Source organism: Trachurus japonicus, chromosome 7 (genome assembly GCF_045865225.1).
Source record: "Trachurus japonicus isolate A0001 chromosome 7, Traja_1.0".
Taxonomy (NCBI): domain Eukaryota; kingdom Metazoa; phylum Chordata; class Actinopteri; order Carangiformes; family Carangidae; genus Trachurus; species Trachurus japonicus.
In genome coordinates this window covers 20187525-20205636 of record NC_140913.1, presented here as the reverse complement: position 1 = coordinate 20205636, position 18112 = coordinate 20187525, and the positions used below count along the sequence as shown (strand labels likewise).

At 39.6% G+C, this 18112-nt stretch overlaps 2 protein-coding genes and 1 long non-coding RNA gene across 7 annotated transcripts; 1 reads left to right on the top strand and 2 right to left on the bottom strand.

The window, feature by feature from the left end:
* The first annotated feature begins 5641 nt into the window (after positions 1-5641).
* LOC146984641 (uncharacterized) lies at positions 5642-9842 on the top strand. The gene is made up of 3 exons (XR_015036155.1): positions 5642-5700; positions 6393-6461; positions 9706-9842. It is a non-coding gene; the product is annotated as an uncharacterized LOC146984641 (long non-coding RNA).
* ikzf4 (IKAROS family zinc finger 4) lies at positions 7055-14069 on the bottom strand. 5 transcript variants are annotated; one of them, XM_085781984.1, is made up of 8 exons: positions 13851-14069; positions 12149-12203; positions 11943-12041; positions 11527-11829; positions 11282-11449; positions 10414-10566; positions 10158-10289; positions 7055-9840 (listed from the first exon to the last, which is right to left on the bottom strand). In XM_085781984.1, the coding sequence occupies exons 1-8, from the start codon at positions 13965-13967 to the stop codon at positions 9041-9043; spliced, it is 1827 nt and encodes a 608-aa protein (XP_085638110.1). In that variant the 5' UTR covers positions 13968-14069; the 3' UTR covers positions 7055-9040. The 5 variants fall into 5 exon arrangements, with proteins under 5 accessions (XP_085638110.1, XP_085638109.1, XP_085638111.1 ...); XM_085781983.1 differs by having other exon boundaries at positions 11943-12050; positions 13851-14068; XM_085781985.1 differs by having other exon boundaries at positions 11943-12050; positions 13814-14040.
* A 350-nt stretch (positions 14070-14419) lies between these two features.
* On the bottom strand, positions 14420-16832 carry dnajc22 (DnaJ (Hsp40) homolog, subfamily C, member 22). The gene is made up of 4 exons (XM_085781989.1): positions 16727-16832; positions 15402-16014; positions 15020-15312; positions 14420-14912 (listed from the first exon to the last, which is right to left on the bottom strand). The coding sequence occupies exons 2-4, from the start codon at positions 15952-15954 to the stop codon at positions 14736-14738; spliced, it is 1023 nt and encodes a 340-aa protein (XP_085638115.1). The 5' UTR covers positions 15955-16014; positions 16727-16832; the 3' UTR covers positions 14420-14735.
* Positions 16833-18112: the final 1280 nt, after the last annotated feature.

Genomic DNA, 18112 nt, shown 5'->3' with positions numbered 1-18112 from the left:
CATTATTCAAGACCCTCTTGAATAATGCCAACTAATGAGTCACCTGTCCTCAGTAAGCTCATTCAACATGAATAAATGTCAGCTCTGAAAACAGATATAAAATGTGAAATTTCGATTTCTGAAAATCAACCTGCAAAATGAAACCTTTTAATAGAGCCTTGGTCTTATTTAACTGTCCTTACATGAGGAACTATTTAAAAGGAAAAGGGTGGTGTGTTTTTTTCTGTTTGAATTTTGTATGAGGATATTTGAAAAGTACCAATTCAAACCCTTTGCTGTTCATTACTGTATCTGCCTAAGTATGGTTATTATTGTGTGTTAATGAATAGCCTACTACTACTATCACTGATGAATAGTGCTGCCATAAGACAATACTGAGGAGGACACTACACGCAACTGGTAACAACCGGTAACAACCATGGACTGTAAACTGTCATTGAATACAGCTGACCGAGAGACTGTAAAAGGCTGCCATCTACTGGTAATAGGTTCAAATTACAACGTTACAGTTACATACCAAAATCACAACAGAATAGCAAATAACTTTAATTATCCAAGTAAATACGTTTTGGGAAGGAATAACGGGTTTGCATTCGTCCAACAGCAAGTGTGTCCATTCAGTCTATGCTCCAAATAGTTATAGCTAACGTAATAAGTGATAATATAGTAATAAGTCTACTGATAAACAAACAAAAAAAAGTCTACTGATAAACACAAAGTCACGCCCAAGAAAATACTTAAGGACAACATTTAAATCACATTAACCTTTTTAACTGATGAATAATTAATCACTAACTACGCAGTAACTTAACAGCTGTCGTACCTGTACCTGAGGCGTTGAGTCGACTCCACCTGCGGCCATTAGCTAACTGCTACCGTTTCTATTAGCTGGACATGCTAATCTAATGTTAGCATCATGCGCCAGTGTGCACGACGTTCTGGCAGGTAATGTAAACTGACGTTATAATGTCTGTAAAAATGTTAACCAGAACCAGTTTGTTAAAAAAAATATATATATACTGTCATTAGTCATCCATAGTTTATAGCTTGGTAGAACAAGCTTATCGGAGGCCAGACCAGGTGTTTTAATTGACGTGATGTGGACAGGGCATGGCCTAATTAGCTTAACGTTAGCTTGTTGGCTGTGATAGGGGTCTTTTACCAACTACCGGAAAATAGTCTCTTCAGGCCAAGGACCCCCAAACTAATGGAGAGATGAGCAGGGACCCTACTATATAACTTATATTATATAAAAATGTGTTTTATTTTAAACTGGGCCTAGTGCCATGTATAACATACCTTGTTGTTGTGCATTATGTAGGCTATTAAGCTATTCAAATAATACACAGGACAGGTTAATGTTTTTATTGTAAACAAGGTGCAAGGTAGCTACAGTGATTAATTATTGGGTGGCCTGCCACTGCCATCTATAAACATATCCGGTAACCCTAACCCTGTCGAAGACCTCTGGTTTAGGGAGTGGCTACTTTAGTGGCTGGCAGCATAACTGTTACAGTAGTGTTTAATCATGTGTTTAATGTACAACACTAATGTTGTTGACAACAGAAAGTAGAGCAACAACGGCCGCACCTGTGGTTGATGGGCGGGCCGGCCCGGGCACATGGATCCATGCACCGTTTCCTGTGTCTCCACCTGTTGCACATCCATGAACCAAAGCTGAAAACCGTGTACGTGGTTGGTGCTGCCACCGTGTGGGACATCACTGAGGTCGGGGTGAGTTTATGCCTTGCTAATCAGTCTATTGCAGACCTCAGAGGAAGTCACCGATCACTAATCACTTTCCTTTTACACCATATATTTTGTTTTATTGGCGAATGACATTAGCCTATACAGGTTATTATTTGAATTCACGTGTTTAATCTGTCTTTAATGCCTTTGTATAACTCTATCTTTTATTCCACTTTTATGCCACATTTCATCTATGCTATACAACCATAGACAATGCTTTTATTATTATCATTAGGCTATTCATAGTTTATTGTGTACACACACTAACTAATCTGTCTTGTTAACTCAAATGTCCTCTAGTAGGTAATATCATCTTCTGAAAGGCATACTTTGAATAGGATACACACAGCAGGCATCTTTGGTAAATAATTCAGATTCAGATTCAGCTTTATTTGTCCTTTACAAGGAAACTTGTTTTCACCCCCGTACGCCATAATGTTATAATAATGACAGTAGTAGGCCTAAAAGTCGTGATAATACGTGCTTAGCAGCCCAACTTGCTGCTGTAATGCCTTGATGTTTGCTTGATATTCTTATTTGATATTTGAAGTAAATTAGGCTGGAGAGCATCTCCGGGTCAATGCTGCTTCATGTAGCTGTTTCAGGCCAAAGGCAGAAGGAGTTATCCTAGTGTTTGCCCAAGCTCAGCACATGTTCCACACAGGTGGACAGTTTGGAGTCTCCTTCCTCTGAGTAGGTTTATCATGTTCCACTGATGGAACTTGTCGCTGTGAGAGCGAGTAGAGCTACATGCTCATGAGCCTGAGCATGGGGGTGGCTCATAGCAGGTGCTTTCCAGTCGGTTTCCCACTGGTTTCTTTGATGACCCTCCTCCCGGCAGCAGCCTGATGGTTAGGGTTAACTTAGTCAGTTTGTTCTGTTCTTAGTTGATGGGGATTTTTGGCCCAATTGTTTGTTTTGTGGCTACTTGGGTTTGTTTGTACAACCAGATCTTCTGGGTTTTGTGAGTCTTAAATCAGGGTAGGTCATTTGCACTGTTTCATTTTTGGCTCTACAGTGGAGGGTGCAAGAAGCCACATTTTGGAAATTTCTGACTGAGCATGACATCTCTTGTTTTGCTCTGTCTGGCCTGCCAGAAGTTGTTCACATGGGCTTGGGCTGGACATCCCTTTTATTCGTTTGGTTACTTTTTACACTCAACATTTTTTCATCATCAGACTACTCCCATTACTGACTTGTGTTTATGAGAATTTGAATTTGATTATATTCTATTTGTCAGAACTCTGTGCTAGTTTGTTACAGGGGTATAAATATTTTTGCTTCGAGGTTGTGTAGCAGACATTTACATTGTACTGAGAGGAAAGCATGGATTACAAAAAATATCAGCAAAAATATGGATGTAAATGTTCTTTACTGAGCCAGGCAAAGAGGCTGGCTGAGCCATGAACCATGAACTACTTACAGTAAAGAGACGCACGCAGTAGCTGCTGGAATATCCCTCACAGTTCCATGACTTGATCATTTCATATCTGTGGGTAGATCTAAAACAGGCTACATGTGCAAGACAGAACTAAGAATATCTTATGATCTGCAGGAAGAGTGGGTGAAAATCCCTAAATAAACACAAGTGACACACAGTCTCGGCTACCATAAAAGCTTTTGCAAGCTGTGATATCTCCCAAAGTGGGAGTTACTACTGACTGAGGATATAGTAGGATGGCCAAACGTCTGAATGTGTTTCTATTTTTAAGTTCCTGGAATAAATTAGTATCAACAGCAGACATTAGACTCGATCAATATCTATTTGCTTCAGGGTTTGAATAATTTACACTTGAATAATCAGCAAAATATGTTATTTAAACTACTGCACATAACTGAAGATGACAGACCGCCTGTGAGTGAAATACAATTCACCCTGTTTTGTGTTGATTGTAGAAAGCACAGCTGATGAGAAGAGTCACCATGCTTCAGAGTGGATGGTAGAGAAACATGCTGTAGAAATAATGGCTCTGTTTATTTATGGTAAACAGTATTAAATGACTGATGGCTAATTAAGATAATGAACTCATCTGCTTCAAGTGTCTGAAGTTTCAAGGTATCTTATTAGTACAGTACCAGTCCAAAAAATGTGGACACACCTTCTCACTCAATGGTTTTTCCTTATTTTATTTTATTTTTTATTTCTTTCTACATTGTAGATTCATACTTGAGACATCAAAACTATGAAAGAACTCGCATGGAATTATGTAGTAAACAAAAAAGTGTTAATTAAGAGAAGTGTTATCTGTCACCTGACCTAAACCCAATTGAGATAGTTTGGGATGAGTGTGACCAAGTGAAGGCAAAACAGCCAACAAGTGCTCAGCATCTCTGGGAACTCCTTCAAGACTGTTGGAAGACAGTTCCAGGTGACGACATCATGAAGCTGATGACAGAAGGTCAAGAGTGTGCAAAGCTGTCATCAAAGAAAAAAGTGGCTTCTTCAATGAATCTAAAATATAAAACATAATCTGCTTTGTTTAACACATTTTTGTTAATTTCATTCCTTTATAGTTTTTGATGTCTTCAGTTTGACTCTATAATATTGAAAGTAACAAAAATAAAGAAAAAACACAGTGTCCTGTACTATGTTGTATGTTATTTATTCAGTTAGGACAAGATTTTTTCAAAGGATATCATGTTTTTTAGATTTTAGTATTTGTGCCACTTGAGAAGCCATTTGCTCCAGACGGCAACAAAGACTTAAATTCCACAATCAACCATTTTTTCCATCAGTTTTTTATTCAGTTTATTTTATAGTTTATGATTAACTGATTGTTTAGTCTTCAAAGACAACACAATCTGCCTAGGGTGACATTTTTCAACTTGTCAGAGCAGCAATCCAAAAATATTCCACTGACAAGTGACAACACTATATAACAGAAAAGATGCAAGTCCCCACATTTGACAAGCCCAAACTGTGACATAAACAACTCATTGGCCAAACACAGTGTTCATGATTACATTTCTGTTAATTAAATGGCCAATTGAATTACCTTATTGACTTAGCTTGGAATGAATTGAATTGTTTTTAACATCAATTAACCTATCACAAGTAGTCATTATCATTATGTGGTAAGGTGCTGGCCTTTTGAGGTGAAAACACCAGTACCTTACTTACTTGCTCACCCTAAACTGGAGGTTAGTCATAAGATTCCCAACAACATTTCTTTGTGAATCTGTTTGGCAACAGATTCCTGGATGTCTGCCCCTCCCAGTGGCACAGTGTTCCTTTCTAAATGGAAGGTTGTGGTTACAATGCAAATAGGATAAAATCCATTAAAATAACTGATTATAATGATTGGAAAACAGCCAGTTATAGTGTATTAGTGATGTATAGTTAAGTAGGTAAATGCATTAAAAAATAAATAAAGAGAGAATCAATAACAGCAGCATGTCTTCTGAAAGCTTCCTGTTGAACACAGCAGTGAGGCAATTCTTTGTAAATTCACATCTGCAACTCAGCATATTCACACAGGGATTGCAAGCAGATTATTTCCTCAGAAGTGTAAAAGCTGCACATACCACAAGCACGCACGTTTCTCAAGTTGTGCCAAAGTCCTCAGAGTAGCCATAATGATCTCGTGTGTCATGCATTGTTTCAGAGCAGATTTCCTATTATCAAATTTTTAAAAAATTTTTTTTTTTTAGGGCATTGACATTCAGACTGAAAAATAGTTACCCCAAGCAGAGGCAGTTCATTGGGTGTTGATGATCATGTGGTATTTTTTGTGAGTTGTTGACATCAAGGCAGCAAAAAGAAAGAAAGAAAAAAAAAACTAATGACAGTTGCAGTAAAACATGATTTTGAATTGCAAATGCTGTCAAAATCTCCTCATTACACTATACTTTATACACTTGATGTTTTTTCTGTGTGTCTTTCTTTCCTTTATCAGGGTGGTGATGGAGGCACCGGAGATCACACATGTCTGCAGCTTGTTTTGTGTGGAAGTAAGAAATAACACATATTTGGCTTTCTAAAAGCAGGGATGTGTTTTATGCTGCTTGTGGATAATTAATCATTGCCAGCTACTGTCGGATTGGAGTTACCTCATGCACATTTTGAATTGTACCTGGAATATGTATGTGGGAGTAGTTTCCCACAGATTTCCACTGCAGAGAAAATAAGGTCAAAACTAACCTCAAGTAGAACAAGACTGTCTGTCTCACAAGCCCAAAGGTCACGTAAAATAAAGCAGTCTAACCTTCAGAATATCTCTGTTCATTGTTTACATACACACACACACACATTTCAAATGTGTTTTTCAGAAGGAATACTAAAGTCTTAACATTTGGTGCAGTGCAAACATTTTCAATACGATAGATTCAATACAGCTCTACATGTACAGTATATACATTGCTGTTTAATATTTGTATTTATTTGCATAATGCGTTTTCTGTGACACTGACTCGAAAATGTTATTTTTGAAATTAAAATATGAAACGTTTTGAACAGGATAACAGCTTATATCACGATGCATTACACCATAAAATGTGAACATAGTGCTGAATGTGAGTGACCTATGGATGGAGCTAGTCTCCAATTTATTTGGTCTTCAGTGACAGATTTTCATACTTGTTTTTAATATTTACAGTATGTTTCCTGTCTTAATTAAGTCTCTGTATGTTATGTGTGCTACTAGGCCGTGAGACAGATTTACCCCGAGGGAAATATCCTGCACATCAGAGTGAACTGCGAGTGGTCCTCACAGGTAGTGTGTAATTGAATCTTGCTATACAATAAGTTTTTGTTAATTGTTGTTCAAAACCTGTGGGTGCGTTGGAATTTACTGTAGGAAACACATCCATGATTGTTATAGTTAGCCTAAATGTTAATATCCATTACTATGTGGACCAGATACTTTACGTTTGTGTCGATGCACCTTAGTAACAGTGGAATAGAATATTTTCTCTACTATCATTATTGATGTTTTTGTCAAGCAGGTAGTCATGTAATATAGACTATAGACCTTTCTCCAAATTAAATACAGGCACACAGATTACAGGCAGGTGTACAGATAGTGAAAGTCAAAAAAATATGATAAAGTTATGTCTTATTATTTCTCTCTAACCACTGACTGTTCATTTAAATGCAGTTCTCAATATTAAAAGGCACAGTTAAAGGAATACCGTCAAAACACTCTTGTTAGGGTGTTATTACCGAAGTCTCTGAAAAAACTGTAAGACTCAGAATTTCAGGATTTTTATAATTGTTAAATAAATAATTTCTCATGTCTTGTCTAGTATTGTTCACACCTGATGTATTTTCACTGACTAAAAAGCAGGAATATGTGGATGACATCAATTTTACAATAAACGCAACTTTATTGACAGTAAAAAGTTTTGAGAATATCGAGGGGCACGCATTTGTAACTGCAAGAACATCTTGGAAAGCAACATGACTTTTTGAAATAATGAGGCAGTTGTACATCTTTGACTTTGAGGTAAAGTGTTTTGTTATGTTACATCATTCACAAAATATTGTATAACATTGAAAGGTCCACACAAGGAGACAAAAACCCATGCCTCATTTTCACTTCTTCAAATTACTTCACATTTCAAAAAAAATTCACAATTCAGGTAAAAGCAGAAAATGACAAGCACACATGCTATAGTCCATTCACACACATTTCTCTACTTATCAAACCAAGTGCATTTTTAGATTACTCTTTTTTTCTCAAACAGTTTCAAGTACATTTTTGCCTGCGATTAAAGGAAATCAAGTTAAACTATGAAGCAGCAAACCCACAATAACGAGTAAGAATACTGAGTTTGGTCTCATTCATGTTCCCAATATTAACATTATCAGATAACTCACCATACTGTAGCAATAAGGTATTTGGGTGCTATAAAGAAGCAGGAGGTAACATTTCATGGACTTGAGGAATATGCTGGATAAGATTTTGGAATATAGCTGATTAAATACACCAAGGCTGAAACAAACAACACTAAATAGATAATCACAAGTGATAACTGAACGGATCCAAACTGATTTGTTAATTAATCTTTAAATAATTAATTTGTTAATTCACTTACATCATGGAAATTGTTTAAAATCTCAGCCGCAACTGCTGAGAGCAAAACCACAAAACAATTATTTTAGTTGAACTGATATTAAATTCTTTGTCACACATTGCAGCAAACTTGAGTCTAGACCACAGGCCCAGTGCAATGCTGTGGGACTCTGTAGAAGGCCGGCTCCATTAAAAATTAACTCGTGTTGCAAATTAGAGGATCAGTTATTGTGAGTATTTAGCCATGTATCAGTGCAGTAGAACAATCACAGGAAAAATTTGTAAAGCCGTCAAGTGCTTCGGCAAAGATGTTCATATATAAGCAGGGAACCTAAAAGTGCAATCCTGTGTGTAGGCATAGCACCTTGGGCCATCTCAGTCAGGCTCTTTCTGTACACTACATGGCTCATGGTCTGATCTGCACCAGTTTTCTAAGGCTCACTTTAACATCCAAAAACCTATTTTACATCTGAGCCCTGAATGCCTCTTTTCACCTCTTTCAGGTGATTATTTTTAAAGTTCACTTCCTTCGTGATTTTACTTTGTCCTGATAGTCGTCTCACTGTGCAGCTGTAAATATTCTCTCTTCTGAGGTGACTTCACAATATGTTTAACCATGCTGTAAACAATATGTATTCCTACAGCGACATACTACTGTAGGAGTTAAGGCAGTCCATTTCTGTGCTTCGTTTGTCACAAAAGCTCCTCCCAAACCCAGAGGCACAAAGCTCTCAGTGCATATTAAGCTTACCTGACACCCTACATGGAATACCCTCCTCAACCAGTTAAACATAGCTCTTAGTGCATACTAAGCATACCAAATATAATTTTTCAAATGTACATGCCATCTTTTTCTTCAATGCCTGTGTGCATGACCATCAAAAGTGTCTACTAAATCACTTAGGAAAACATGGCTAGTCAAAATTTTTGAGCACCAGTCCCGTCCCGTACCCCCGGCCCTCCAGTTTTTTTAGATAAGAGGAACTCCCCCAACAAGGCACTTTTGAAGCAAAACCAGCAGCTTTGCCACATGATTTAATATGGGAGTGCAATCAATCATAGAAAGTAATTTGCCTCCACTAAATTTTAAATGGTGAGGTGAAAAGATTCTTCCCTTGAAACTGCTTCAGTTTCATAAATATTCTCAGAATAAAACCACAAATCTTTTTTACTTACACTGGGGATTTAAAGCAACTGATCTGGTGCAGAACAAACGTGAGCCCACAACTTTAGAGAGCAGCAGTCACCTCTCCCCATCCTGCCACGAGCCCCTCTCTTCAGCCCACCTGGTGCTCCCCGCGGCTGATGTGAGACGAGAACTCGTAGCGGTCCTGGCTGAGGTGGCCACAGATGTTGCACTCGAAGGGTTGGCGAAAGCCGTGACAACCCATGTGGATGGTGAACATGACATGGTCCAGGAAGATGATGCGGCAGTGCCGGCAGTTGAAGGAGCGCACAGGCACATCCCTGACTGATACCTGCAAAGTCTCCCTGGAAGAAATGGTGGAGCCAGGGCTCCTCTTAACTGTCGTGGGGGGCACAGGACACGCTCTCGCCCACTCAGGGTCCAAGTCTTTGGCCTGGCTAGGGCTGGAAGTGGGATGGCTGCGGGGCAGTGCAGGGGTTTGGTAGTGGAGGTGATGATTGTTGGAGGTACTTGTCGGGGCTGTAGCCCTTGTGCTCTGCTCCTCTGCTGTGCTCTCTGTGTCTGTAGAGTCGGGACAGCCATTGGGCGAGGTGTTATGGCTATGGGCTGTGGGATGGTCACGGCCCTCACCTGCCTCCCTTCCAGCCAGCCCAAGAGACAATGTTGCTAGCCCACCTCCACCATGAGCTCGGGGCCCCTGAGGAGTCACATTGCTGTTGATGGAGCCCATAACTGAAATAAAGGCAGGATGGAGCTGAGACAGCGGCGATTCATGGTTCTCATTTTTACCCCTAGCACCTCGGAGGCGTGAACCAGCCAGCCCAGCAGAGTCCCCAGAAGGCTGAGAGTTCATGAGGTCGCCTTCCTTCTCAGAGCCAGAAGACAATTCATAAGGTGCTTCAGGTAGGTCAAGGCGCATGTGCTTTTCACCTGTGAAAACAAAACATGGTGCTAAACATTGATTATGATTGTATGGATCTTCTCCACTGACTTCATCTGCTCCATCTGGCTTAATGTCATGCTGCAACATGAACCCAGTCTCTCCAAATTGGCAAAAGCATCATGACATTTGGCTGACTTGCACCACTAGACATCTCGTAATATTAGACAAAGTTCTTATGATGCCAGAGCAGGCTGTTATTATTTCTGTACTTAGACATTCCTTATTGAACTGAAAATAAATCATCATTACAATATTATTGAAACAGCCCCCAAAAATATCTCTTTTATTAAAAAAATATACTCACCCAAAAACTTCTGTGGCATTGTCCTCTTGCGTTTGGTGGTACTAATATTCAGTCTATCCACAATGTGGATTTTTTCATTGGATGGCTGGAGCACTGGTTTAGTAATTGACTCCATATTTACTGACTCTTCACCTGCAAACAGAATTCCTCCAGTCATCAGTATACCAAATAACTCATTGATTTGTTCTCTATAATTGCATATGAACTCAAGGCTTATCGTAACATTTAGCGCTTTCATGTGTGCGTGATGTGTTACCCTGTGCTGTCTGTGTGTTGACTGCTGTCTGGTGGTCCAGGCTCTTCAGATAACTATGGCAGCGTTCTAGATGTTCTTCCAGTGTGCTCTGCTGTTTGTAGCTGCGACTACAGTAGCTGCACTTAAAAGGCTTTCCCACCGTTGGAGAAGAGACTGCAATTCAAAGAAACAATATTGATTTTTCTCAAGTGATTTCTTCTCACTCGGACAAAAGGGCCAAACTTTCACCCCAGATAATAGATAGTCTGCAAACCGCCATAGTGTTATTTCTTATAATATGCTTATTATTGTAACAACAACAACAACTTATTATTGGCTATATGTAAGAGAATGGATTTTCCTATTGATTTACAATTCCCGAAATTATTCTCTGTTGCCCGGCAGTGACGACAAAAAGACACCAAACGCTTCACCGCAACATACCATCTTAGTAAGTTATCGGAAGGACTGACGTCATTTCACTGTAATCCAGTTTGCAAGTACCTTTTCTTCGAAAATGAACCTCTGTGGCGATCCACCAAGCCCGACTACCTAGACTGTATGTGAACACCTTTTGAATGTGCACAAATTGAAAGCACAAACAGGATTTCCTGTTTTGATACCATGTTAAATGTCATTTTGTGTTTTACTGTACATTCTCATAAAAAGAACCTATTTCCTCTGAGGTTCACAGAAGGGGGAAATGGACCATTCTAATGAATCCTACACTTTTACCGCTTACACCTTGTCACAATAAGGAATAATATCATGGAACAACTGCAGCCACCAAGTTCACTAACTAAATAAGTACACTGATGTAAAATCTAGTCATGGAATATGTCTTTATGTGTTAGATCTGGGTTATTGCATATAAATCTAACTGATTTACCAGTATGTGTGCGCAGATGTCCAGCCAGGGCATCTCTCCGGCGACAAGCATAGTTGCAAGTGGGACATTTGAAAGGTTTCTCTCCCGAATGCAATTTGATGTGGCGCAGCAAGTTCCCCTTCTGGGTGAAGGAAGCCCCACACTGGTTACACTGAAAAGGCCTCTCACCTATGAACACAGAAGATTTCAGGGGGTGACTTACTCATTCACATCCAGGCAAATAGTGCTTTGCGGCTTGTTCTCACCTGTGTGGCTACGCTTGTGCACCATCAGTACGTTGGGCCCGATGCAGATCATCCCACAAACCTCACATTGGAGCTTCCCATTAGGGAGGCGGATAGGACCTGGTGAAGCAGCATTCGGACTGGCCATCTCAGTGTAGATACTCCCTCTCTCTGTTCCAGCTGCAGTGAACTCTGCATTTGCTTCTTCCATGGGTTCCCCTCTGTCATCCCTCCTGCTATCGTCCCTCACAGCCTCTCTGTTCTCCGGCTGTGGAGCACCTGGTGACTCATCATCGCTGAACAGCTCAACCTTGATGGAGTTTGCTGTGTAGAGAGAGGATGAGGGGAAAAACACATTTACTTTCATACATAATTTTACTGGAGAATTTTTTACACAGGCCGCGTGGTCACAATGCAACAAAGGCATGATAACTGACCACTGAGAGAGCGGTGTGGCGAGGACTGCTGACTATTTGGAGATCTCGCTGAAGGGCCCTGCAGCGGGCCATAAAAATCCTGCTCGGTTGATGACTCTCCTCCATTGCCTGAAACACAAATATGCCCATGTTATTAAAGTACACATTAAAGTCTGGATATTGTACACACAAAAGTATAGTACTCTTGCCTTCATATATAAACTCACCTTGTGCGTATGAGCGCCCATTGCAGTCATCAGCATTCATTCTCTCACCAGATTCCTAAAGAAAAATTATTTTAAAACAAACGTTAAACGTTACATTTTCCCCATTCATAATCATCGATTAATGGACGCAAGTTGTCCAAATCTTATTTTTTAATATTGCCTGAAACACCATTGATACTCACTGTATTAAATATACTTAGCAGCTGTTTGTTGGCAGAAGAATACGGCTTGGAAACAAATAGCTTTATGCTTTCAGTTCCAAGTTTCTAAGAATAAGTTCACTCTAATAAACTAATCTAGTAAACTTAGCTTCTGTCCTGCTATTTCTGTATCATGTAGACTCCTCTGTACAGTGGCCAACAAATGAATATGAGAGGCTCCACATTTATAGAGAGCTGCCTGAGGGCCAAAAGTGTTGAAGGAGGAGTTAAAACTTCAGGGGGTTGAACGGCAAATTGGGTGTAACACCACCACAAACTACGCCTTCGGTCGGAAGCTTTGTAGTCTACACTAAATTTGATGTTACGTTATTAATATTATATCGCATAAACATGAATTAGATAAGTAAAATGCATAATAATATTTAGAAATTAGAAGGAAGAAAAAGCTTTGTATTGTACAGTACCCTAACCAAGATGTGTATGTGTATTTGAAAATTCAACAGTGCAGTTTTCTGATTATTAATGAATAAGACTACATATATCAGTATACATTAGCTTCACAAAAAATATATACATTTTTGTTGAGATTAAGACCTATATCTTACATCAGTGTGCTATAGTTTATTGAATATTTAACCACTACTGTTTTTTATCTATCCCCACATGTCTGTGCAATTGACTAAACAGAGCATTATTATTCCATGGTAGACAACAAAGTGAGGTGTGCAGACTGGACACTGGAGGTGCTCAGTTACAACATCTCCAGACATATGTTGATGTTATTGTGATCAGGGCAGGTGAAGCATAACCTGCTCTGATCACACTAACTCAACATAATATGTCTGAAGATAACTTACAGTTGAACACAATGTGGACAGAAAGACCCCAATGTGCAGTGTGCTACACCTTTTGCTGAAATGGATGACAACAGTGGACAGAGGAGAATGTGGAGCGAGCAGAGGGGGCGGAGACAACACATAGCAGGGAAAATTAATATCCTCGCATTGGCCGCGCATGGGGAGCAACAGGCGCTGGTGCAGCCGGGAGACGCGCCAGTCTCACCAGGGAATGGCGATTAAAAAAAAAAAGGGACGCGCACCAGCGCCGACCCTTGCCTGACAATCCTCTCCGCCCGACATGGGCGACTGTGCAGTAAAACATGGACATTTTCCGAATAACTACCACGCTTCCCCATACATCCGAGGGCTACTTGTTTAAGCTGCTCGGTGCATTTGGTCCGTTTTTGACAGCGGTCACATCATGAAGGGGCGAGACGGCGGCGAGACACAGCGGCAAAAATGTGTTGCAGGAGTTGTCACTGTCCAAATTGTCCGCATGAACGCAGCTGTCATCCAACATCGAGCACGTCAAACTGGCCTGGGCTGTACAATGTTTCTCTATGAGCCGTTGCTATGGCACCCGACCACACGACAAATGGCATTCACCCTACCAACTACTCAAAAACATGCCGTACTTCGAAATTAAAACCGATGGATGGGCTTACCGAGTGCCGCGGTGGAGTCCACAAGCCTCTTCCTTACCTGGCGACCGATCGGTGTTTTCCTTTTTAATTGTCTGGATAGCTGTTTGTTTTCCCAGGCGACGACAGCATCTCCGGGATTTTTTTCTTTACCTGGGAATCCAACTTCCGGGCCCATGCTGGGATACAGAGCTCTTGATTAAGTGATTGTCGAATGCATCGATGCGTGCCATCTCTGGCTGCAGGTGGCGAAGATGTGGTGAAATTCATGCCATCACAATAAAAGGAGCAACGGAAGACTTCAGACTCCTGCGTTACATTGAATATCTGTTGGGAAAAGTGCTCGTCTACAAGCTGCACGGTAAATTGGCTAGATAATAGTAAAAAAAAATCTTTGGAAATTCAGAGACTTTTATTAATATTATTATTATTATTATGATTATTATTTGTATTATTATTATCATCTAAGACTCTTCCGGAAATGCTAGTGGGTAATGAAGAGGGTGGGTTATTTCATAATTTGTCTTTCTGTTTGGTATCTGTCAGTATGCCTTTAATACATAATCATTACACTGTTAACCTCTTGGTTTTATTTTCCTTCATGGTGTGAAATAAAAAGATAGACTAATGTCCATGGCAGTGGCAGCTCAGCTTTTAATAGCAAACAAGCAGACGTAAAAACACAAGTAAAATTGTTGGGATTAATAGTTTATGGTGCTATTACACCCGTTGTACCACAAGGTGGCAGCAAACTCTGCTACCAATCTGACAGCTGTTAAAATGCTGTTTGACAAATGAGAGCATGGATGTATTTAACATGTAGGTAATGTCAGTACTCTGCAAGTCCCAAGTTGATTTATGTTCCATAAACAATGTAAAATGTTGACTGGAAAACAATACAAGAGTCTCACATCCCTTTGCCAGGATTTCAGGCCTGTCAGCGCAGTTATTTGAATCGATCAGGTCTGTGCCGCCGCAGTAGGACCTCATAGGCGTCTTGGATCTTTATAAACATTGCCTCAGCATCCTTCCCGGGGTTGTGGTCTGGATGCCATGTCTTGGCCAGTTCCCTATAGCTTCGAGTTATGTCTTCAATCGAGGCCTCTGTTTCCAATGACAATACCTGCGATATAAGTAAATGCACAGGTTATAAACTATGCTTATTCCATAGCAGACTGATGACTGACTGACACCTCAAACTGTTCAGTCATAACTAATGTGAATGCTTACCTTCAGCGCCTCTTTCTCTCTCTCACTGTACTCTCTGAGCAGTATTTCCAGCACTTTCCTCCAAGTCTCTTCATAGTACCCGCCCCCAGTGAGAGCACATAAGATTCGATATGGCATTAGAAGAATGTACTCCAACACATTTCTGAGCCAAGGTACAAACCAAAACATATCCAGAAGTGCTGCTACGCAGTCAGACAGGTAGTACAGTGTGGCTGTGGTGTTGTGGAAAATACAGTAACCCAGTGGAGCAGAGAAGGCCAACCAAGCTAGACCGAGCTTGTAAAGCCGTGGAGCTGGTCAAAGGGACAAGACAAGCAATGTTATTAATGTGGCGTAAAAAGGAAACATGGCAATATTATTGTCTTATTTATGAGATCATCACCTAGTTGCTGTTTGCTCTGAGGTATCCGTGGTTTGAACCTGCGGTGCTGTGCAGCAGTGACACTCGCAGCCAGGCTAATAGGAAGAAGTGACAAAGTGCTGCCATAGAATATTGGGGATGTTATGAGACAAGAAGTCATGGTTTTCTGGAGGTCAGAGGTCTGCTGTCCAACATTAGACACCAGATGTACCCCTGCGCCCACACATAAAGGCAGAACGATCAAGTAGAAGAAACTGAGGGAGTTCAGTCCTATCAGGGCCACGGTGCCAAAGTAGATCCCAACACATACCTGACCAGCAAATCTGACAGGGCTTGCAGGTGGAAGGACTGTGGTGGTGGTGGGGGGTCTTTTTCTCTCATTCTCTGCATCCTGATTGGCCTCACCAACGTAAGCAGGGATACGTATGGCCTCTCTGGCCCAGCCGAACCCAAACCCTCCCAGGGTTAGCATCCATAGGAGAGCATGGCTGTCTCTTCCTAAATATAAGTGATGAAGGCCCCATGGTCCACCTATTACCCACAGGGCATAGGTTACCATTACACTTTTTACCATTTTATGGCCACAGTAGATTAGTCAATGTTTAGGTGAGTATTAGTCATCCTTGATGAGTACCTGCAATGGAGTAACACAAGACCTAAATGTTATAGTCAACTTTAAAGTACCGGTATACAGTAAATCCGCAATTTTTCTGTATGTGAGCCAATGTTTCTAGATTATTGTGTCTGGTTAAAATGATGTAATACACGGTTTATATAATCAGTATCAGTTGTATGTTTCGTTAATGATCAATTGTATGTTCTTATTTAAACGAATAGAGACCATATACCCTTATCTAATTTGTTATGCTGAACTGATATACTGCAAATTTTAATACACCTTTGATCACGTCACACAATTTTCTCAGTATCTTTCTGATTTAGTACAAGGCTGTGTTACGGTTGCTCTATAATCTGTGTGCTACTGGTATCTTGGCCGGGACACTCGGGGGAATTTTTAATCTCTGTGATCCACTTCCCTGGTTAAATAATATATTATATAAGAGGGATTTATCTTAGCTCATGATGCACATTGTTTTTTTGTTTTTTTGTTTTTAATCCAGACAACATACACTGATGAACTATAACATTAAAGCAGAGAACTGGGTTTAATGTTGTGGCTAACCAGTATATTACATGTTAGACCTGACTGAGGCGTTAGGCCCCAGCCTTCCTCTGTATGCCAATCCACACTTAACAAAGCTATATCAGCCTGAGCTTTCAAGTATTTACTTGTTTATACATTTAAGACATGTTTGGTTTTGTTTAATAAAGACTAGATTACTTACCGAGCCCATATTTCAAATCCTTATCCCAACAAATCCTTTCCAGTGCTTTCCGTAGTTGAAGTTGCTGCATATTGTTGCAACAGTTGGACTTTGGATCATGATACTGAAATTAGGCTGTGGCTATAACACATGATGTGTCTCTAAACATTTAGGCCCATTGGCCGTCTCAGCTGATAAGATGAGGAAAAGGACTGTAGATGGTGTATTTAACACTATGTGACATATGTGATGCAAATGACATGCAAATGAAGTGTAATAAATCAATTAATTCCAAGCCTGTTCCTGGAGAAAAAGTCATGAAAACCAGTGGTGGAAGATATAGTCTAGGTTCTTTATGTTGGAATAGTAAAAGCAGCAATGACCTCAGGAAATGTCTCTAACAAATCAGTTATACCCACTGATGTGAGAATTTTAAATGAGGTCATGTAGACTCAGGGCTTTCTTTCTTCTGTCTCATAGTGGGAGTATGATAATGTAAGGTGTGGGCTTATGTATTATGAGTTGTTTTTTTATTGCATTGTATTTTATCCTTATGAGTTTCTTTTTATTTTCTTTTTTAGAATGAGTGTCGAGGGCATCATTTTAGAAGTATTCAGTGTGCTCTAATGGATGTATGGTACGTTATATATTTTTCCAGAGAAACCAGCGGCAAATTTCAACATTGTGGGCCATTAATTTTTTTTCTGCTCTGTTCTAATATAGAAAATGAATGAATGAATGAATGAATGAATGAATGAATGAATGAATGTTCTAATCTACCCAGTAGTGTATAAATATATCTTTGTGTGAAATCTCTGCTCAAAAAAAGATGATGATTGAAGATTTTAGTTGAAGTAACCTAAAAGTAGTAATTATTATACAGGCTTAAACATCACTAAACTGAAGCTTTTGGTATGACTCTCACAGTCCTTACTCGAACCTCAATGAAAACCTGTATAGATTTTAAACATGTCATGTACACAAGACAGAACAAAAAATATCTCAAGGCATGAATTAATCTGCGTAATCAAGAAGAGAAAAATTATAATTGGTGATCTGCCACAGTGTCTGACTGATATTAGATAGATAGATAGATAGATAGATAGATAGATAGATAGATAGATAGATAGATAGATAGATAGATAGATAGATAGATAGATAGATAGACAGATAGATAGATATACTTTATTGATCCCAAACTGGGAAATTACAGTGCAGCAGCAGCATTACACAGACACACATTGACGATAACAACATATAGTATAAGAATATAAAGAATAAGAATATAAACTATACATAATAAAATAGTAAAATATAAAGAACAAACTATACATAATAAAATAGCAATAGCAAATAAAATAAAATGTGATGTACAAAATTAATACTAGTGACAATAACACTGACATC